The 23,532-nt window shown below is 48.2% G+C and overlaps 1 protein-coding gene across 1 annotated transcript in view; it reads right to left on the bottom strand.

Annotated features, from left to right (window-relative positions):
* The window catches only part of MBTPS1 (membrane bound transcription factor peptidase, site 1), a 55,445-nt gene extending 32,239 nt beyond the window's left edge, over positions 1-23,206 (bottom strand). The window contains exons 1-3 of the mRNA XM_088458399.1: positions 23,108-23,206; positions 17,680-18,150; positions 4,306-4,563 (exon numbers count right to left, since the gene is read on the bottom strand). Of these exons, the coding sequence (XP_088314525.1) occupies positions 4,306-4,563; positions 17,680-17,869 (448 nt within the window). The 5' untranslated portion in view covers positions 17,870-18,150; positions 23,108-23,206. The remainder of the gene's footprint in view (positions 1-4,305; positions 4,564-17,679; positions 18,151-23,107) is intronic.
* Between the last annotated feature and the right edge of the window lie 326 nt (positions 23,207-23,532).

The raw sequence follows: 23,532 nt of genomic DNA, 5'->3' as shown, positions 1-23,532 counted from the left end.
TCACCTCATATTGTTTCGCTTTATAGAGTACCAAACATCACTGTATATTTGTCTATTCCCTCGTGAAGCTTGCAATCTAGATTCCTTACATTACATACTAGGCCAATTTAGTTAGGAGTCAAATAAAAGTATGTTTTTGGACTGTGGCAGGAAACCCAGGCTTTACAGATCACACCCGGGGCATATTCAGACTCAAGGTCCCAGCGCTGAAAGGCAAAAGTTAACCATTGTACCACCTTGGAGCTGACCAAGGAAACATGTACTTATGCAGTTCTATACCACAAGTGTGTATAAGCTTCGGGACTCATCAGGACATACACAGGCCAATCAGTTATAGACTGGGGCCAGCAGGAACTGTTAATGAGCATTGATAAGTTCATAAGTCAATGCAGGGACCCCCAAATGTGTGACAATCAGTTTATTTTAGTCTTTAACCACTTGCCTGGCATGGTCTATCAGATACGACCATACCAGACTGGGCTTTTCCTGACATGGTCATATCTGATACGACCAGTCAGGAAAGTACTGTGGGCAGCTGCAGGAAAATTATTTTCTAGCAGCCGCCAATCACAGAGGGACCTCCTGGTCCCTCTGCACATTGTCCCTCCCCGTGGGCCGGCCGATCACTGCTAGCAGTGATCGGACAGCCCAACGAAGGCACACCCACCCCCGGCAGCAGCCCGGCGGCTGCTGACAGGGCAGAGAAGGCAGCGCTGATAGCGCTGTCCTCTCTCTCCTCCGGAGCTAGCAGCAGCCCGGCGGCTGATGGCAGAGCAGAGCAGCCGCCAGGCAGAGAAGGACAGCGCTATCATCGCTGTCCTTCTCTCTCTCCACCCCCACTAGCAACAGCCTGGCGGCTGCAAACTATACAGAGCAGCCGCCGGGCAAACAGAAGGTAGCACTATCAGCGCTGACCTTTTGTCTGCCCCCACCCCACCGCCCTGTCAGCGGCTGCAAATAGTAGAGGGAGCAGCCACTGGCCAAATAGCAAACCCCTCCTCTCCCTCCTCCATGTTTGCAAGCCCCACCCCACATATAAACGCAAAGCCCATAAAGTATCTATGCAAAAAAAAATATATATATATATATATATATATATCCATCCCAACTGATGTCAAACAAACGATTGTTTCTATTGATGGTTGAACCAATCGGCCATCGATGGTACAGCTGTCAATGACCAGAACTACAGTATACCATAAAAATGGTAATTTATATGGTGTTTAAAAAAAAATAAAAAATTGCGTTGAAATAGTTTTAAAAGGCTGTTCCTGACCCAATTCAATCATAAAAAAACACGACAATTTCGGAGCCGTTTTTGGACCAAAAATCTGTCAGTTAAGTGGTTAAAGATAGCCTCCAGAGTTGTTCAAATGACAGGTGTCTAACTGGAGGGGAAATTCAATAACCCACAGCCCTTACCGCAGACTTTTAGTTAGGTGATCCGAGACGGAGTTTGAATTAGGACTAGGTATAAATACAATCACTGACCCCAGCAGAGATCCATATGCCTGTCACAATGAGCTTTTACCTACACAAAACATTTACAGCTGAGGGAAACACTACCTGAAAATAGTAGCACGCTGCTACGTTGTCAAATACTTTACTCTGAAAGCAAGCTACAAGCATAAACATCACTGTCAGTAAGCAGACGGTCCCAGACCTATTAATTACTGGAGGATGATAAATATGGAGCCAGTGTGCCATGGGCTGTAAAAGTAACACGCCCAAAGCTTGTCGTAATCAGTACTTAAATATCAAAAAAATGAAATGACCTTTCCCAAGAAAGAGCAAAGTGCACCTGTATCCAAGGAACAAGCAGCTGACACTGGGATCTGAAATCTAGTAGAGTCTCATTATGGGTCAGTAGTTCTAGCAGTTTGTTACTCACATTGACCAGACCTCTGCTACAATTTGCCTCCACGTCTACCAAAGACAGAGCTGACGCAGTGCTACTAAGTAGCATTATAGCCAGGGCTTGGAAACATAACTCATGAGGCACAGCCTCTTTACACTAACTCACATTCTATATGCTACACCCATGGTAGTAAGCATAGTCTCAATAAGTAGTGTTCACTCTAGATCCGGCGCCGGGCCTAGAGAAAGGGCACATCTGTGCACACCAGAAAAGGGGTGTAGCCAAGGAAAAGGGACCTGTCATAAAGATACTGTATGTCCCCTTTTCGCCACCCTTGGGGGCGTGCCCGGCACTTAGGGACATGTCGGGCTGCCCCCAAGCGCTGCTGTCGGTGTGAATGGATGCTTGGTGCTGGGCCCAGTATCCATTCACCGGCGGTGACCGCTACACCGCAGTTTTCCCCACCCGCTAAAACAGTCTAACAGGAACGCTAATAAGATTGACAGCAGAGGGTAAATTTACTAACAATCCGATTCGCCGCGACTGCTCCCTCCCAGTCGAGCTGTCAATCACCGCTTGCCCATGCAGCAAGTGCACAAGCGGTCAGCTAACCGCCCCGTGCACACAGCCCCAATATATCTGAAGATAAATTGAGTGTTGGCTGTGCAGCACATCTGACGCGATATGCCTGAAGGACGTCATACACACACGATATATATGGGACGATCAATTGAATGCTCGATATGGTGGCCATTGTTTATACAGCACTAGTAAATTTAGCTCCTGGGCTCTGCAAGGAGGAATGCCACTGTAGCAAATTGTGTGCTTTGCAAGTAGAAGTATACCGCTCTTCCACCAGGTCTGACATGGGATTTGAAACACTGTTCCAAATCGGGTCAGACCCCTTTTCCACCACAGAACAACAGAGATAGATGCCGTTCACACTGCACACGGGTGTAGTGCCGATGCTTGGAGAGGACATCCCCTTGCGCCGGAATGCGGTTCTCCCCAATCTGTAAACTGGACCCGGGGTGGATGACCTGGATTACCAGTTTCCACTGCAGCTCACCCGGGTCCTTCCCATGTAAAACCCTGCTGGGTACCCGGGAAAGTTTCCTGGGTGGAGTGATTTCCACTGACAAAAACCTCAGGTTGTTGCATAGTCATGTGCAATAACCCTGGATTTTAAAGTCAGTAAATCCAAGCATAAAAACTTATACAAGACAATTCCAAGCGGAAATAGAATACGGACCCCCTTTAAAGAGATGACTGACCTACAGCCATTTCTTGACTTTTATTGTAAATGTGTACGAGTTTGGTGGGTTTTCACATACAGGCCCCAGCCAATCAGAATGGAAAGGCTTACAAAGACACACAATACCAAACATTATAACCAGGCAAGGGGTACATTTCACTTACTTTACAGAGCAAACTAAGGACTCATTTTAGCCCAAGCATAGAGTAAAAGCTGCTAGAAATACATGTCCTTTATGTGTTAAGTCACTTGGATTGCAGAAGATAAAGGTGAAACAAGTGTACATATTGGTCTTATCCCATGGTGCAGTAACAAACCCTTCCATAGCTGTGTATACAGGCAAGATCCTTGTAGCTGAACTTAGGCTACACAAAGATATGGCCTCCTGTATGTTCCATAATGTATTTCCTGAACTCCAGAGCAGTAAGTATTATACATTGTGTCTTGGTGACCTACAATATCCAGCTCTACAAGAACTGGACACTCATTTTTGCCTTGTCCTTAACCTTTCCAACATTGCACAAATCTGTAATGCACCCCTCATGTACAGCATGGTATCCTGCAGGGTTTGCCTTCCCTGCAAAACTGTCACATAGAAACAGCTGCCATAGCTAGAAAAACAATTCTGAATCAGTCCGACCCAAGTCTATACTCTGCAACACACTTCTAATTACTATTCTATTACTCCTGTGTCTGGCTGCTAGAGGTATCATCCACCTGTTACAGAGGACTTAGACGTGCACCTAAGTGACAACACAGTGGGGGGGGGGGGATGGCATCCAATGGGCAGGAAGTTACTGTGCTGCTGCCAGCTAAGCAAAGAGGAGGACAGATAGATGGGATTTCCTTTCAGAAACAATGTGTCACATACAAATAAGAAACACTTTGTAATTCATCCAGAACTCACCCTTCCCGACTGACTTAAATATAAGCACTTCCTATTTGTCATAGGCCTCTCCAGTAACAGGCGAGGGTCCCTGTGTATTACAGCGCAGAACACAAGGGCAATGAGGAGATCAATATAGAGGGAAATATGGTACACAAACTAGAAAACCGCTTTCTACATAACATGCACGGGGGACGCAAACAAAAAGCAGAGGGATTTCTGTACACTTTGTGCTAAACTTTCATGTAGACACAATGCAGGTTATCCTAGTAAGACCCTAAAGCAGGATGCTACCTAGAAACTTACTGTCTGCAAACTTGAGGGAGCGGAAGACGCGTTTCTGAGGGGTGACGCGCTTGATGTTCGGATGGTCTTCTAGTGTCAGCACGCCGTCTCTTTGTCCACTCTTGATCTCAATCAACTCAAAGTCACTGGGGTAGTCACTGGCTGGGTTATTCCTAGGTAAGATCCTCCAATCCTCTATACCTCGGCTCTTCAGCGCACTGGTAATAAACTTGCTTCGGGTCTTCGCTGTGAAATATCCATTGAAGGCCACAATGTATTCTGGAAAGAGAGGTGTCCGTGAGGATAAATACAGCAAACACAGATTACAGCTTAAGCCTAAATAATCAATGAGTATGGACTGCTATGTTACTACACATGGGCAGCTAATAGAAGCTCTGATAACCAGATGTGAAAGCAACAAAAGGAAATGCAGAGACAATCGTGCTAGATTTATGGTGAACACACATTGGGCACAATTCACTTAAACGTGAAGTGAATAGCGCCGGAAATGAGCTCCTGCAGCTATTCAATGCTGCGCGAAGTTAAGTCGGGGAAGTCCCATTCTTACGCTTTAATTAGGGTGTTTAGGCGTGGGAACGGGCATTCTCCGACTAAACTTTCTGGCGCGATGCTATTTTCCCGGCGCTAACTGCAGAAAACAGCATCGCGCCTGGACTTTTGCTCGCATCCCCTGAGGGATGAGAGAAGAGATTCTTAGTAAGGCTTAGCAGCGCAAATGAATTTAAACGGCGCTATTCACTTCACGTTGAATAGAATCGTGCCCATCATCTTTACAATATAGCACATGCACAGTAGTAACTACAAAAATGCATGCTTCTAATGGGCGGAATTCAATTGTTTCCAGCCCCCATCGCGCCCGACGGAGCTATTCAATTGTTGCTCCTGTCGGGCGCGATCAGCTGCCAGCGCTCCATTTCAGATCGCAGCCCCAGAGGGGTGCGAGCTGAAATCAGCGAAAAGTGACCTGCTTGGGCGCCCAAATGGCACTTTTCGCGATCGCGCCCAGCACTTTGGCCGGGGTTAGCCGATTTACGCGGCTAAACTCTACCACTTTAGGCGCGATCAGCTGGAACAATTGAATAGTGGCCCGCGATCTCCCGTCACTTAGGCGGGAGTTACGAGCCGCGAAAACAATTGAAAAACGCCCAATGTGTACAATTAACTACAAAGCAACTAATTATGTAACCAATAGCATCCTATTAAGTAAAGCCACTGTGACATTAATATAGATCAAAAGGCGGTGTATTACGGAGCTGAATAATAATGACCGGAAATTGCATTTAGAGATCACACCAAGTATACCATGCCCTTATGAGCTGTCATTTATTTTAAATTCAAGGTACAGATCTGAAAATGCCTATTCTGAGATCTAGGGAGCCTACTCCGCAAGTTAAATAAGGCCATTATACATGCGGAAACAGTAGTTTTCACATATTCTCAGTAACTAAGCTTGTGGGTTTCGATTCCCACTACGGCTCTGTGTGGAGTTTGTATATTCTCCCTGTGCTTATGGGTTTCCTCCCACACGCCAAAAATATACTGGTGGGTTAACTGGCTCCCAACAATAATGAACGCTAGTGGGATAAATTTAGTAGAGTTTGCGCTTTTAGAAGTGGAGTTGTTGCCCATAGCAACCAATCACATTCTAGCCATTAACTTCTAGAAGGTGCTAGTTAAATGTTAAGTAGAATCTGATTGGTTTCTATGGGCAACATCTCCACTTCTAAAAATTCTCACCTTAGTAAATTTACCCCAGTGTGTAAGTATGTGCGTGTACATGTGGTAGGGAATATGGATTGTAAGCTCCAAAGGGGCAGGGACTGATGTGAATGGACAAATTCTCTGTAAAGCGCTGCGGAATATGTGTGAGCTATATAAATAACTGGTAATAGACAGAACCATTCAGTATTGCTGCAATGCAGGAAATATAACTACTCACGATGTGGCACAGCACCCCCATACGTTGTATGAGGATCTACATTCAAACTCTGAAAAAATGAAAGTCTTGGGAGTGTCATTGCACGAACCACTCCTTCCTATGGGAAGTAGTTCCGGGTTGCGAAGAGGGATTCATTCGGATCTATCTGCCGTCTGCATGTGGGGAATAGAGCCTGGACCTACTAATTTGTCTGCACTGTGTAAACTCATTTAAATCAAAAGATACAGTTTATCGCAACTAATGCCCGGGGCTTAGATGTGGTAAATTGCATTTGCCTATGTAAGTGCTGTTCCGACACACGGTAACTAGCCCCGAGACACTAGTGCGGATTTCTGCTTGCACCTGGGATTCAGGATTTAAAAAAAAAAAAAAAAACTAAATCTCAATGCCAAAATTCCCAGGATACCTGGGATTGAGTTAATCAATGCCAGCTGCCCACGGCCTCCAGTGCAGGTAGGCGCAGCTGTACAAGGGGCGGGCTGGTGTGCGGTCGAGCAGCATGACCTTTGTGATGTCGCAAACAGTCGAAAAGCCAGAGACGGGCCTAGGGGCAGCGTCTGAGCCAATGGTAGTAATGCTCAGCGCTGCCCCAGGGCTGAAGACAAGCCGTGCCAAACCGCGCATTTTAATCACCAAATCCCACCCTTTTTTGCCCTAAATCCTGGGATCCCGCCGATCCAGAGATTGGCTTCCCGACTCAGGAGGGTGAGAGTAGAAATCCTCTAGTGGCAGGTTTATAGCGCAGGCAAATGAATAGCTTTGGACACATTCCCAGAGCTTAAACTCCCGCTGAATTGCGTCCCCCTCAATGTTTCCACAGTACCATGGCAGCATTCGTATGAAATGAGCAAAAAAGGGACTTTGTGTACTTCTCTGAACACGATCTAGTTTTGTGTTTATTTCTGTTACAAATCTGCCAATGCCAATTTTTTTTTCCATTAGACAACACCTATTTACAATTCCTCTTTGTTATAGGTTTTATATTTTATTACCTCATGCAAAAAAAAAAAAAATTATATATATATATATATATATATATATTATATGGAACCTAGAAAAGAGCAATACACTGACAACACGTTTTATGCACCTGTCTCTAGGGCCATCTCCCTCTGCAAATCACTGCCCTGTAGTAGGAGACATCAGGCTGGACTTGGTGCACTCTCTTGACCGAACTACATTCTCTCTTTCATAATGACGGCAGCAGCACAAGGCATTATGAAGTAAAGCAATGTGATGACAGGGCCTCTCTAAGGGAGGATTAATACTGCAACATGAAATATCAGCTAACAGCAAATACACATGCCTCTTATAACTCCCACAGGCAATCTCTCACCTAGCAGAAACATTACCATGCCAAGGATAATTATCATTATCATCCTTTACTTATATGGCACCATAAGGGTTCTGCAGCACCTTACACAGTACATAAAGAAGCCAGTAACTTACAATACAGGACAAGGTTTATATACATTGCTTCATTAGGGTTTATAACACTCAAACAAGCAACAGGGCGTAAGCAAACTGTTAGGTGCCCAAGTGGGGAGTAAGGAGCAGATGAAAGTAGAAGTAAGGAGAAGCACAAGAGGGTAGAGGGCCCTGCTCGTAACAGCTTACATTCTAATGGGGAGGGGCAAATGGGTGTGACACAGATGGGGTAGACAGTGAGGAAGGAGCATGGAGCAGCAGGTTAGGGTGAGAGCTGGAAGGCTATGATGAAGCAGTGGGTCTTGAGAGCCCGTTTGAAGATTTGTAGAGAGTCGGATGGGGAGAGGGAGAGTTCCAGAGGTCAGGAGCAGCACGGCCAAAATCTTGGAGGTGGGAGGCAGGATAATTATTGATTGCAAGTTATTCACCACTTCTAAACACGTAAGACACATATAGAATTAGGAGGTCACATTGAGGATACACAATTCACCCATAAGGTAGCCAAGTGAGCAAAGGTATGAATAAATATAAGTAAGCCCTCTGACAAGGCCTATTTTGACACTTTTCAGACTTGTCACATTCCACCAGCAAGCATTTTATTATGCTGCACTCACACAAATAAAGCCCTGTATAAAGCTGGCCATACACTATAAAAATTTCTGTCAGACATCTGCCCAATCTGGCTGGTTGGAATGAAAACCTGGTAATGTATGGGAGCAAATGACAGTTGATCATATGATTTTAAACACTGAAAAAAAAAAAAAAAAAAAAAAAAAAAAAGGACAAAAATATGAGATATGGTAAGAACTTACCCTTGTTATCTCTATTTCTACGAAGTCCATAGGGTTCCACAGGATACCTTGGGGTATAGGTGTGACGTCAGTCGCAGGGCACCAAAGAGTTAAGCTTTCAGCCTCCCAGGATGCACTAGGTCCCCCTCCTATACCCCGCCCCCGGGCCAAGGCACCTCAGTTAGTTACCAAGCCATAGGCCGGAGGAGGAGAAGGAAGAGAGAGAACAAAGATCTGGACACATACAAGAATCACATTCTCACCAGAGGGAGACGGAAAACCGGTGACCAGAGCAAAGCCCATCTGCAGCACAGGTGCGACAGGGCGGGAGTCCTGTGGAACCCTATGGACTTCGTAGAAATAGAGATAACAAGGGTAAGTTCTTACCATATCTCATATTTTCTACTTCAGGGTCCATAGGGTATCCACAGGATACCTTGGGGATGTCCCAAAGCAGTATCCTTTAAGGGTGGGGACGCTCCTGTGCAGAAAGGAGAATCCGCCGCCCGAAGGAAGCATCCTGAGAGGCGAAGGTGTCAAACCTGTAATACCTCACGAAGGTATGGACAGAAGACCACGTAGCAGCCTTGCAGATCTGAACTGCCGAGGCACCACGTCGAGCTGCCCACGAAGGACCCACAGACCTAGTGGAATGAGCCTTCAGAGAAGGAGGGACCGGTAGGCCTTCATGAAGATAAGCTTCAGAAATAGCCATACGGATCCAGGCTGCCAAAGTTTGCTTTGAAGCAGGCCAACCCTTTTTACGGAAGCCAAAGAGGACAAACAAAGCGTCCGACTTCCTAAACGAAGAAGTGCGGTCAACATAAGTCCTTAAGGCCCGCACAACATCCAAAGAGGCCTCACCCACGGAAAGACCCGGTGAGTTAAAGGCCGGAACAACTATTTCCTCGTTAATATGAAACTGGGAAACAACTTTGGGAAGAAACTCGGGCCGAGTGCGGAGCACTGCCCTGTTCCCATAAAAAACCAAGAAAGGGGGTCTACAAGAAAGAGCCCCTAACTCAGAAACACGTCTGGCCGAAGCAATGGCCAGAAGGAAAACAGTCTTAGCTGTTAGCCATTTAAGATCCACTGAGCCCAGTGGTTCAAACGGCGGTCCTTGGAGAGCCCTCAGGACCACAGCCAAATCCCAAGGCGCCACAGGTGGAACAAAGGGCGGCTGAATGCGGAGAACACCCTGCATAAAGGTGCGCACATCCGGGATTGTAGCAATCCTACGGTGAAACCAGACAGATAGGGCCGAAACCTGTACCTTCAAAGAAGCAAGGCGAAGCCCATGATCTAGTCCCGCTTGCAGGAAGGCGAGAATCCGAGACAGACGAAACTCCCGCGGTGAATAACCTCTCGGTCGACACCACTGGAAGAACGTATGCCACACGCGATGGTATATCCTCGCGGAAGACGGTTTCCGAGCTCGCAACATGGTACGCACCACAGAGCTGGAAAACCCCCGGGACCTCAGCATGGCCATCTCAACAGCCACGCCGTCAAAGACAGCCGAGTCAGGTCCGGGTGAAGACAAGGACCCTGAGACAGAAGGTCCGGTCGTAGCGGCAACCGCAGAGGAATGTCCACGGACAGACCCTGAAGGTCTGAGAACCAGTGCCGTCTGGGCCACGCGGGAGCTATCAACAGGAGCGTCCCTCCTTCCTGTTTGAATTTCCGGATTACCCGTGGAAGAAGGGAGACCGGAGGGAACAGGTATGCGAACCGGAACGTCCACCGGACGGACAGAGCATCCACCAGAGACGCCCCTTCGTCTCTTGTGCGAGACCCGTACACCGGCAACTTGTTGTTGTGCCGGGACGCCATGAGGTCGATTTCTGGAAGACCCCACCTGTCCACCAGTAGTTGAAAAACGTCCGGGTGCAGGGACCATTCCCCCGGATGAACGTCCTGGCGACTTAGAAAGTCCGCCTCCCAATTGAGCACTCCCGGGATGAAGACCGCTGATATGGCCGGAAGATTGCGCTCCGCCCAAACCAGGATCCGAGAGACCTCTACGAGAGCCGCCCGACTGCGAGTTCCTCCTTGCCTGTTTATGTAGGCCACGGTGGTAGCGTTGTCCGACTGGACCTGCACCGGGCGACCCTGGAGAAACCGCTGTGCCTGCTGCAGAGCATTGAAGACCGCACGGAGTTCCAAGATATTTATTGGAAGCTCCGCTTCTGTCGGCGTCCACCTGCCCTGGAACAAGTGTGGACCCGAAACTGCTCCCCAGCCCCGAAGACTGGCGTCCGTTGTCAACAGGACCCAATTTGGAACCCAGAACGGACGTCCCTTGTTGAGGTGGGTCGTCTGTAACCACCACGTAAGGGACAGGCGAACCTCCTGGGTGAGCACAATCGTCTGGGACTTCAGAGACTGAGTCAGCCCGTTCCACTTGGACAGGATCAGGTGCTGCAGAGGTCTGGAGTGAAACTGGGCGTATTCCACCATGTCGAACACCGACACCATGGAGCCCAGTAACCTCATCGCCGAGTGTAAGGACACCCGGCGGCTGTGCAGACAACTGCGCACCCTTGACTGTAAAGCAGAGATCTTGTCCTCCGTCACGAAGATCCTTTGCTGTCCCGAGTCCAATAAGGCTCCAAGATGCAGAATCCTCCGAGACGGGATTAGAGTGGACTTCTGCCAGTTGATTAGCCAGCCGTGCCGTTGCAGCAGTGCAATGGTCAGGTCCAAGTGGCGTAACAGGAGCTCTGGAGATCCTGCCACCAATAACAGGTCGTCCAAATACGGCAACATGCGGACTCCCTGCAGCCGCAGAGAAGCCGCCATGACCGCCATCACCTTGGTGAAAACACGTGGTGCTGTTGCCAGGCCAAAAGGTAACGCCCGAAACTGGAAGTGGTCGCTGCTGATTGCAAACCTGAGGAACTGTTGATGGCGCCAAAGAATAGGGACATGCAGGTAAGCGTCCTGTATGTCCAATGACACCAAGTAGTCCCCAGGTTCCAGCGCCAGAATGATGGACCGTAGGGTCTCCATCCGAAACTTCGGGACCCGCAAAGACTTGTTGAGTGCTTTGAGGTTGAGAATCGGACGATATGACCCATTGGGTTTCTGTACCAAAAATAGATTTGAATAGAAACCCTGGCCCCTCTGGGAGAATGGAACCGCCACTATAACTCCAGCCTGGAGCATAGTGTGCAATACCTTCCGCAGCTCCGTAGCCTTGTTCCGGTCTGATGGGAGACCCGTGGTGAAGAAGCGAGCCGGGGGTCTGTGCCGGAAGGAGAGGGCGTATCCGTGAGAAACCACCTCCAGAACCCAAGTGTCTGTCGTAGTGGTCGACCAACACTGGGCGAACTGTAGCAGGCGGCCTCCCACCCTGGGATCCCCCAAAGGGAGGCCCGGACCGTCAGGCCGCAGGCTTGTCATCTGGCTTGGGGGCCGGACGTCTGGTACTCCATGCCTGCTTCCGGGGCTTGACCGATTTCTTAGGGCCAGCCTGTCGAGGAAACGACTGTGGTTTGGGCCTGCCCTGGGCTCTAGATGACCGAAAGGACGATGGTCCCGAACCAGAAGGAGCAGCGGCCGACGGGAGACAGGCAGATTTGGCTGCCGCCAGCGTGGCCACAATCTTATCCAGATCCGGACCGAAGAGAACTTCTCCGGTAAACGGAAACGCTTCCAGACCTTTCTTGGAATCTGCGTCCGCCTTCCAGGATCGCAGCCACAAGGTGCGACGAGCAGCTACCGCTGCTGAAGAAATTCTAGACACCAGAGTACTAATGTCTAGAGCCGCCTCGTTGATGTAGGTGGCCGAATCACGGAGATTGCCAATCAACTCCGCCTGATCGGCCGGACAGTCGGATTCAAAAGAAGCCTCTAATGAATCCGCCCAGCGCTCCATCGCTCTGGCAACCCAGCAAATGGCCATAGCCGGCCGTGCTGCCCCCCCTGCAAGGGAATAAGCGGACTTCAGGCAGATTTCTACCTTGCGGTCCGTAGCATCCTTAAGGGAGGACATGGATGGCATCGGCAATGTGGCACTACGGACAAGACGGGTCACGTGAGAATCCACCTGTGGAGGGGATTCCCACTTCGCAAAATAATTATCCGCGAACGGATAAGCCACCGCCAGGCGTCTCTGCGGCTGGTATCTTTTGCCAGGTTGTTTCCACGCCTCCTCTAAATGGTCCACCAACTGACCCCGAAAGAGGAAAGACTGTGGCATCGCCCTTCACATCTTTGAAAAAGGCATACTTAGATTTAGTCGCTGGGGGAACTTCGTCCTCAATCACCAAGGCTGTGCGGACCGCCCGAATAAGTCCAGGAATATATACTTTGGACTTAGCATCAGCGTCCTTAGTATGGAGAGGTTCCTGATCGTAAGGATCTAGAATCTCCCCATCATCAGACGTCCCTTCGTCATCCTCATAAGGAGCGGACAGAGACGCCACCGGCCTTTTATGAGACCGCATCACAGACTCCCCTTGCAACACATCCGACAAGTGCTGTACAGAACTCGTCAGGGAGTTAACCCACGCTGGCTCCTGAGAACCCGGGAGCGGGGAAATAGGGAGACTGTGGGGTACCACCAATTGTCGTGGGAACCCCTGCATGGGTGACGACACCACAGACTGCTGGGACAAACCCATCGGAGTAAACGCGGGCTGCGGAGCTAACTGGCCCACTAAAGCTGTTAACGCCTGAGCGAAACAAGCCCAGGGCGGCTCCTGTACCGGTGCTGTAACCGTAATAGGCCGCGCCATGGACAAACACTGCCGGCAAAGGCCCTCCGCGCTACCCTCCCCCTCCGCTAACGGTACTTTGCACGTGGTACACTGTAGCCGGAGGGGAAAATCACTTTCAGACATGATGGCACCACGTATGTGACCTCTCTCACCAATTAAGTATTAAATAGGCGAGAGACCACCCTGCAGCACCGCACCGCAAGGGCTTTAGCAGAAAGAACAGGGACAGTAATAAAGCTGACAGTTTAGATGAAGAAAAGATTACAGGCAGCAGCGCTAGCACAGTCACATACAATGCAGAAAAATAACAATTCCTGCACTAACAGCGCTGATCACTCAACTACACAGACACAGGGCCTGGTAGGACACAGCGCTGCATACACAGACCTGACCACAGCGGAGGAGAGGTGTGCGGGGGGACCCAGACCACGATGCTTCCGTCCAGCGCTTCCAGCAGCGTTCACCATGCGTTCTGGAGAAGATGGCCGCCGAGGAGCAGAGAGGAGGCTGGCCTGGGGGAGGAGCGCTGCCACAGGACCAGTCGGCAGCATGCAGAGAGGGCTGTGTGCAGCGGGGGAGGCGCCGGCTGTGAGACAGGGAAGGCGCGCTCCCCTGGCATGCATTTAACCCCTGGGACGCCGCAGCGCTACCGCTCTGCTGCGGTCCGCTGTCCCAGGGGGTAGTGGAAGCGCAGGTTGGTCGCCTGGCTCCACGCTGCAGCCAGTCCCCAGGGAGCCCCCTGCCTGGGGACTTAGGACCATGTGATCAGCGGGGACCCACCGCGGGACCCCGCTGCTTACCTCTGTCCCCCTTGAATCCGGCCATGGTCCGGAGCATCTGGGGTCACCGCTAGCTGTGACCCCAGACGCCCACCAGCATCCCCGGATCAGTACCGGCGTTCTGGTACCGGCGGGGTGTAGGGAAGACAGCATGGACGTCAGGACTGACTGTCCATGCTGTTCATCCAGTTGTGCAGCCACAGCTGCATGAAGAATAAGCTTCAGGGGCTCTTCTAGCCCCCACTCCAACAGGTGCACCCGACTCCGGCCGGGCACCAAACTAAACTGAGGTGCCTTGGCCCGGGGGCGGGGTATAGGATGGGGACCTAGTGCATCCTGGGAGGCTGAAAGCTTAACTCTTTGGTGCCCTGCGACTGACGTCACACCTATACCCCAAGGTATCCTGTGGATACCCTATGGACCCTGAAGTAGAAAAGAAAAAAAAAATTGTTCAAATTGGTTAAATGTGTGTTTCAAGGGTATGCAATCGGGAAGCCGACTGCCTAAATACCGGCAGCCGGCTTCCCGACTGTCATATCCCGGCAAGGGTGAAATGCCGGCCGTCTAGATGTAGACATCCGCATTTCCCCGCCACCGGGAGACCGGCGCCCGGCATCACGAACGTAGTGATGCCGGGCGACGTGGGCGGACAGCCGCGGGGGAGGGGGGGGGGGCATGGGTTAGGTTTAGGGCACCCGGGGGGGGGATTTAGGGTTAGGCACCCCCCCCCTGGAGGGTTAGGGTTAGGCTAGGGGGAGGGAGGATTAGGGTTAGGCACCCCCGGGTGGGGACTTCGGGTTAGGCACCCCCCCGGGGGACAGGTTGAGGCAGCGGGGAGGGGGGTGGTTAAGGTTAGGCACTTGGGGGGGGAAGCACCCCTAAGGAGGGTTAGGGTTAGGTTAGTAGATACTCACCTATCCACGATCGGAATTTCCAGCGCTGTCGGGCTTCCGCTGCTCGGAACTCTGCTCATGTCGGCCGGCGGTATTTCATACAGATTCCGTTTCAAGCCACTCACACCGATGTTAGTAACCAACGATTTTAGTGAACGATTTTCGTTCAGATTTTCACTTGATAAGGTGAATGGAAATCATTCACTAAAAATCGTTTGTTAGTAAAATATTGAACGATTTTCAAAAACGATGAACGATTTTTTAATCATGCATACAGTGAATGGAAATCGTTCGTTTATTCTGCACAACATGAACGATTTTCTGAACGAAAATAGTTTGTTTACATAATCGCTCCCCTGCAGTAACTACTGGTGGGGAGCGGGGAATGGTATATTTCGTCATCACTAGAACGCCTGCAGTGCTAAGTGTTTTTATTGTATATATGTTGAGGACGAGTCACTCATGAGGTCATACAAACACTGCAGTATACGGTGCTGTGCAGGTTGCAGCAGAACACAACTATAACGCAAATATTAAAATAACATACGGGGCTCAATCCTATTAGGTGCGAGTTGTATCTTACAAGTCGTTCTCACTGCAAACTCTCCCCCATGTTTTTTTGTGTACACCCCCTGAGCAGGTGAAAAAGACGGTTATTTTAAAAAGGTAGAAATATCAGGAAACAGTGCAGAACCTCTGGTACACCCCACCCAATGAATAACCATGCACTTGAAGGGGTTTAAATTAGGCATGTGCAGGCTCGGATTAGTTCGGATTTTCCCGCCCAAAATCGGGTCTCAGAAAGAGGCAAAACGTCATCTTTCATGGCCAAACATTATCATTCCTGGACAAAAGTCCATGAAAGATGACGTTCTGCCTCTTTCTGAGACCCGATTTTTGGCGGGAAAAATCCAAATTTGGCGAGAATATCCGAACTAATCCGAGCCTGCGCATCCCTAGTTTCAATAGAATAATTTGGCCAATTAAAGACTTGTCAGTTTTCAGGTGAAGGTCTCCAAAAAGCTCAATAATAGGTTAAGTGTTGTAGGACAGGTATGTGGAGGTGTAAATGAGGTGGGACAAGCACGCGGAGGTGTGGTTTTGATGGGAGAGGGGTTTTGAACTTGCAGATGACAGGTAGAAGTGTCAGTTCTGACTTTATACAAACTTGTATAAAGATTCTGAAAAATTACTATACAAACATTTTTCTGTACCCTAAAATATCTGGAAAGACTTTCATTTGATGAAAAGCACTTGCTTGCTATTATTTTTCCACCATTAACAAAAAAAAGTGCAAAAATCAGCCATTTGACACCTTTTTAAATTATATTTTTACCTTAAAATAACCATTTCTCCCTACCTTTTCCACAGCTCAGGGGGTGCACACACAAAAAAATAAAATATGGGGGAGAGTTTGCAGTGAGAATGACTTGCAAGATACAACTCGCACCTAATAGGAATGAGCCCTATATATCATTTTAACAATTGCATTATAGTTGTGATCTGCTGCAACCTTAAAGCATACAGAGTACCTCCAGTACTTTCCTTATGGTCACTACCAGCCTTCTATATGGTCCTGACATCTCAGTTGTCACTTTTTTGGGGGGTAGAGGGTGGTTTCCTCAGTTTTTCACGCATTTCTCTTCAAGTCACATTTTGTAGAAAAGTCGCGCACCCTCACTGCAAGTAACGCACTTGTGCAATGTCTGCGAGTTTCAGGACTCAACCTTGTACCCAATAGGATTTACAGTGTGAACATTGGGCCTTATTCAGAGCCGGACGCAATTTGCAGACGGTCGTTCAGGAAAAGGGGGTGGCTATTCAAATGAACCGTTCGCTCTTTGTGGTCTGTTCACGCCTTTATGTCTGAACGAGCGAACAAAACTTGCGGTCGTTTTTTTAAAAACTACGCCCCCTGGCCGCTCGCATCCTACGTCATGTCCGCTATTTATTAGATTAATCGAGTACATCGACCAGCGTATGAACTGCTCGCTATTCTTGTGGTTGGTTTTTGCTACCACGATCTTACGAGCAGTTCTGGCTATAAAATAACCCAGTGACGTGGTCAATGATGCTGCTGTTTTAATTATGCACACCCTTAAAACGCCCATTTTGACCTTTAAGCACGCCTGCGTTCGGATCTCCACTGCCCGTTTTCAAGCACCTTCCCCTGTTACCACCCACATACGCCTCGGTCACTCAAATTTTCAGGCATTCGCTATTTTGCGAGCACATGACTTTCGACGGCACTGACTGGTTTGCGCATGCGTTTAACGATCCGTACGCATGCGCAGTTGGGCAAACATCGCTCGGAGCGAACGAGCGGCCGCTTACGAGCGGCTCTGAATCAGGCCCATTGTTCCCTGTGTTAGTAAACAATCTTACTGGGTTTCAATAATTACATAGATCTTAAAGCATACCAAATTAGTGAATAGCCATTTAATTTCACATTAAACAGTAAAAGCTGGGTACACACTGGCAGATATATTGGCCAATTAATTGAACGGCCAATATATCGGATGCCTGTCGGCCAGTGTGAACCAGAGACGTCATTCACAGACATATCGGCAGCTGCGGGGAGGGGCCTGTACATGTCACCGGCCAGTGGGACCCGCCCCCCCTCCAACACACAGTTGATGGTTATTCAGTGTGTATGAACCACCATGACCTGCAGACATATCTGTGTACCCAGCTTTATAGTGACATACCTTTAAATTCATGGTTTAGTTTTCACTTACTGTAATCCACTTTTAAAGTTCTTCCAATAGCACAGACAACTATTGAGTGGGAAAATGTATTCTACGCTTCATGTAAACTCACCATGTTCCACTACCGTTGAAGAGAACTCCATACTAAGAGTAAGATGGGAGCAGCCATCACAGGATTCGGGCTCATGGGAAGAATTTGCCGGCTGTTTGCCATGGTGCTTCTTCAGACATAGCCAAATCACAACCAGCTGCAGCCAAAAATTTGCAAACCTCATGTTCACAATATAGGGTGTGAGTTTCATACGGTGAAGTCACGGCCTGTATACGTGTAGGTAAGCTCAGCGCCCGGATTTGTCACTTACAACGTCCACCAGGGTAACCACAAATAGTTCTAAGGGTTCAAAAAAGTCCACATGTCAGCGGCCCTTAGCCTGTGTGCACAGCTCTCATTTCTTCCTGCGTTTCTTCTCCATGGTGCTACGGACTCCTCGCTCACTCAGCGTGGCATGAACACAATCCGCAATCCATAATGGAGGAATGAGCAGCAGCAGAAGAATCACGAAGTTTGGTTCTGTTAAAGAGCCTAATAGCAAACAAAAAATAAATAAAATTACAATTATGACTAAAGCAAGCATATACACTAACCCACATTTTTCAGTATGCACATTAACATATAAGCTCTTTAAAATAGCAGAGAGTCATCACCACCCCACTGAGAAATACAGTCTTCCTTTAACATATGGTCATGGTTTTCTGTGCATAATGAACAGATCTTCCTCACAGCTGTCCTTAAAAGCTAATAAACAGTATTGGGCACCAGAAGATTGCATCCCCAACTATAAAAATTACATGTTGCATTATAGTAATGCTTTAATGGGCCACGAGACGGCACTATCATTGCTTAAAATTTAATGCCCAAATGCTAAGACATCCAAGCACTAGATGCGTAGAAATTTTGCAGCTCTCATGCCATGCCAAATTGTCCTGTCGCTTTGAGATTGGATTAGCCCAGAGGTTCCCAAACTCGGTCCTCAAGGCACCTTAAAAGTTCAGGTTTTAAGGATATCCATGGTTGACCACAGGTGACAATTAGCTCCTCAGTCAATTTGATTTAACCACCTGCGATCAGCCATAGTTGGGGGATCCCTGAGGACAGTGTTTGGGAACCTCTGGATTAGCCTGTTGGTAACATAGAAGCGCCAATGCCATCAGCAGGACTTTACCTAAAACCTGCCTTGCAGAGTAGGACCCTGTCATAGATCAGAGTCCAATGAGGACACATGAAAATTGTTAAACTGGAACAAATCCGAAGGTTTTTCACTTGGGCCAAGCACACAGATCTCTGACGGTAACTGAAAGCTATGGTGAGGTTGGAAATTGACCAAACACTTAGGTCAATTAGGTAAATTTTCTGTCCAGATGCTGGGAAATGAGCCGAACACTATCTGGCATAAGACTTATGGGATCATATAGGCCAAGCTCACAATACTGTGAGGTGTGTGAGGACAGTATAACCAATCTCAATCCAATTATGATTACACAAAAACTAGATTTGGTCAACACATGGTTTAGTGTTGGGCAGATGTAGTAAAAAGAAATAAAGACAGAGTGGTTGATGAGAGCTCACCCTTTGTGACCACCTTTGGCAAGTTTACGTCTCTGGCAGAGTATAAAAGTTGTATATTGCTCGTCTATCCTGAAGCACCCACCATCTACATTCAACACCCTTGGCGATGATGTTACCAACCCAACACCATCGGGTTTCAACTGAGTAAATCCAATAACATTGGCAAGATAGCTACGCATGGTGCAACCTAGGTGACACCCAAAACAATAGCAGAATAAGGGCCAGAGATGGACGTAAAGGCAATTTTTACGCAGATCGAGTCATGGTTTGCTAGTGTGCGAACACCGTACAGCGATTGCATTGCAATTACGCACAGAGTACCCACTCACAAAGTGAGTGACAGGTAGTCAGCGTTTGGGGGTGGTTATAAAAAACGATGGCATGCCTAACCATTTAAACGCTATTTCCTGGAGGTTCATAAATTAGGCATTGCCATCTCTTTAGCAGTACGAGAGCTCTCTGCGTTTCAGCAGACCTGCCGCCAGGGGCAGAACTATGGAAGGCAATGGAGGCACCTGCCGCCGAGCTCTAGCTATGAAGGGGGCACCTCCTCCATTGTCCAAAACATATTCACCCCACGCTGTAACTATGTACCCGGAATGTACTGTCATGGCCTTTCCCAGCACCTGAGAAGCCACCATACACTAGTGGAGAGCTCCATGTCAGACCATCAGCCGCTGCCTTCGTCTATCTATAGCCTGTCTGCATGAGAATTGCTACATTACAGTGTCAGCGGCTGTGACGGGGACACCAAATTATAACTTGTCTCCGGGCATCTGGGATGAACTTACATCACTGCCTGCAGCAGATGAAGCATGGCTGCCTGTTCATAAATGCTACAGATATTTATGCTGTTGCACGTCGTTGTACGAATATTAGAAGACAGCAGTGGGCATCCCTAAGCTCGGATGTGTTTTGGAAGGCATTAGCATATTTTAGCAGCTGCGATCCATGGGGTCAATCCTATTAGGTGCAAATTGCGAAGTGAGATTTTCACTTCCAATTCGCATAGCGAATTCATTTTGAGATCCAATTAGCAACTCGCAATGAATCAGTCAGAGTGAGAGATGGAAAGGAAAATCTTTATTATAAGGTTAAAATGTCAGGACACTGTGCTGAACCCCTAGGACACCCCCCTAATGGCTAGTTAGGCATAAAAAAAAAAAAACACGACTTTAACTTACCCCAAAATCAACTTTTTGTTAGTTTAGGCACCCCAAAGTTAACTACAATATTTAAGTTGAAAAATAATTGTTTAACTTTCATTTTTTTTTTTTCAATGTGCCCTCAATGTACCCCAAAATCACCCTTTTTCCTACTTGCTTTGCATCTAAAAAAAAAATAAGCACAAATCAGCCATTTGAAACCATATCAAAACCAACAGTACATACCTAATGCCCACAAATAGACTTCTATACGGTTCTGCTAACAAAATTATCAATTTTGGGGGGTCCAGGATTGTCTCCCACATTTCTCGCAAATCTCATTTGGTAGTCAATTCGCACCCCTCCACTGCGAGTGGTGAGAAGAGGCATTTCTAATTGGATAGAATTCTCGGGAGCGCGCTTCGCGGCGAAGTGTGCGAGTTTTAAGAAACAAACACGCTACTCGCAATTCGCACCTAATTGGATTGAGCCCCACGAGTGTATGCAGCTGCATTACCGTCCATCTCTGCAACAGGTCCTAAGGATGGATAAATGCTCTATACACTCTGGGAGGCAATTCAATTGTTTTCTGAGCTCCCATTGTGTGCGCGCAATTCAGTTGTTGCCCCGTCTGGGCGCCCGTGCATGCCCAAAAGCAAGGGGTAGTGCAGCATATAGCAGCTAATCCCATCTAAAGTCCTGTTTGCCCAAACAGCCGACTTATCGCACATTTCTGCTTGCCGCCTCAGGAAGCTGCGGACAGAAATGTATCTAACCGCGGCCATGCACGACCAAAAGGAGCAACAATTAAATTGTTCCGTCGGGCGCCCATTAGTTTAGGCGCTATATAAAACAATTGAATTGCTCCCTATTACAATTCCAGTTCTCAGGGAACCCTAAAAGTGCATGTTTTCCATACGCCATGCTTCATTACAGGTGTAGTTATTACGAATAGACATTCTAAGACAGGGATGGGGAACCTCCTGTCCAGGGGCCGTATCACACCCGTCGGAATCATTTGGTCTGGCCCTCTGAGCTTTTTTTCTGCTAGCCTCATCTGGCTAGCAGGGTGCCTAGAATGGCACACTGCATCTAGAATCTATGCAGCAGTGCCGCCTGGAGCGTCCTTAGGACACTTCAGATGGTCACACTGCTGCCCTTCAGCTCCCCAGAGTATCCACAGGATGCTCTGGGCGTTGCTGTATTCACCAGGGATTGTGGCCACGTTCCCGTGTGACATCACGTGGAGGGGGCATGACCTGCACCGGGCCCACGAATAATGTTATATATATCAAAATGGCCCTCGGCAGAAAAAAAGGATCCCCACCCGTTCTAAGAGATCCACAGTTGGCGGTAATTATTTCACCTGCAATTCTGAGAAGATACCTGATAAACATGCACTGTTAGGGTTCCCTGAAGACTGGCGTTGCAAAACACTACTACAAGAAATTATATACAGTACTGGACCCTCCAACATGCCCCCTTACACTAGATACAAACTGCTCTGCTCCTGGGCTCACCACTGAATTTCTGATCGCAGTCACCTATGTAACAACCATTTCATCAATTATTAGTGTGACAGGCTATCAAATCAGGAAGTCCAGGAGCAGAGCAATTTGTACCTGGTGGAAGGGGTCATGTTGGAGGGTCTGACATGGGTTACAATTCAATATAAAGTAATAGGGTACACTTTATACCAGAGGTACCCAAACTCCACCATTACAGTCCATGTTTTAAGGATATCCATGTTTAAGCATAGGTAAATGAATTAGTACCCAAGTCAATTTGATATAGCCATCTGGACTCAAGCATGGATATCCTGAAAACCTGGACTGTAATGGTAGTTTGGGAACCTCTGCTTTACAAATTTAACCAATAAGAGTAAAAAAAATTAAAATCCACAACAGACAAAGAACTATGGAGCGACTGCAACTGGTGACCCCTCACATGCACAGCCCGTACCCACTACCATATTAATATAATTTATATGGCGCCACAAATGTTCCGCAGCAGGGGCGTATCTATAATGGGTCCATGTTATTTAAAACTTTCCTCTGCGCATGCACAGTAGACTCCAGGCACACTCCAGTACCCACAGTGTACTAATTCTCCGTTGGCCAGCCAGTCGAGTCAGTCGGTTGCCAGGAAGAGAGGAAGGGGGCCCGGACGGGGAAGGCACACGAGGCCTCTCCTCTCTAAAGACACCCCTGTTCCACAGCACATTACAAAGTACATAAACAGATAGATGACCAGTGACTTACAGCACACTACAACACAATGCAGGACAAGGATAATATACATTGCTACATTAGTGGCCAGAACACCCACATAAGCAACCAAGTGTTAGGTGCCTTAGTGGGGAGTAAGAAGTAGATGACAGGAAAAGCACAAGAGGATAGAGGGCCCTGCTCGTAAGCGCTTACATTCTGAGAGGGGCACTGCAAGCTCTGTATTATGGGAGGGGGCACTTAGTAGTCTCCTAGCTGGTAAAGTTTTGAGCAAAACCTGGTTAAGACCCCATGGGGCCCAAGTAATATGCTGGCTTGGGGCCCCTTCTCCTACACTGAACAGAATGGGGACACCTCTGTGCACAGCGATCTCTCTCCCCCCGGCTAGAAGCATTTCCCAGGGTACACATAGGGCTCTGCTCAGGTTACATGGGAAGAGTCATATACAGTGTGCAGCGCCTCAGGACGGTCCTCTGCCGGCTCTCAGCAGCGCACTCTGCACGGGGAGCCGCTATGTACATAGGGAGGGGAGTAACATACCGCACACAGCCGCTGCTCGGGACTCTACCGGGCGCACACCGACGCCGCCATCTTATGTTGTGCTTTCTCCTGTCTGGCTCCTCCCGGCGTCACCGGAAAGGCCAGGGAGGGGGCGTGGCTCTGCCCGGCCTTCATTCTACTTATACACTTTATGGGATTTATTCTATTTTATTAAAGCTAGGACTGAAAACGTTATTACGTCAGCACAACATGGTCACCCCCAGGGAGATGACGGGTGGGCATTGGGCAGGAATATGGGGTCATTATTATTGTCTTGCGCGAAACATAACTTTAGTAGACTCAACAAGTGTTTAAACCTACATAGATATAACAGGATATTAACCCTATTAGATTATGCAGCAGGGAAGAGCACATTTGTGACAGTCCATCTGCTGTGGAACTACATCTCCCAGCATGACCTGCCA

This window comes from Taudactylus pleione, unplaced genomic scaffold, assembly GCF_031769625.1.
Source record: "Taudactylus pleione unplaced genomic scaffold, aTauple2 ptg000828l, whole genome shotgun sequence".
In the NCBI taxonomy this organism is placed as follows: domain Eukaryota; kingdom Metazoa; phylum Chordata; class Amphibia; order Anura; family Myobatrachidae; genus Taudactylus; species Taudactylus pleione.
Note: the sequence above shows the minus strand (reverse complement) of the source record. Positions and strands in the feature narration are given on the sequence as shown.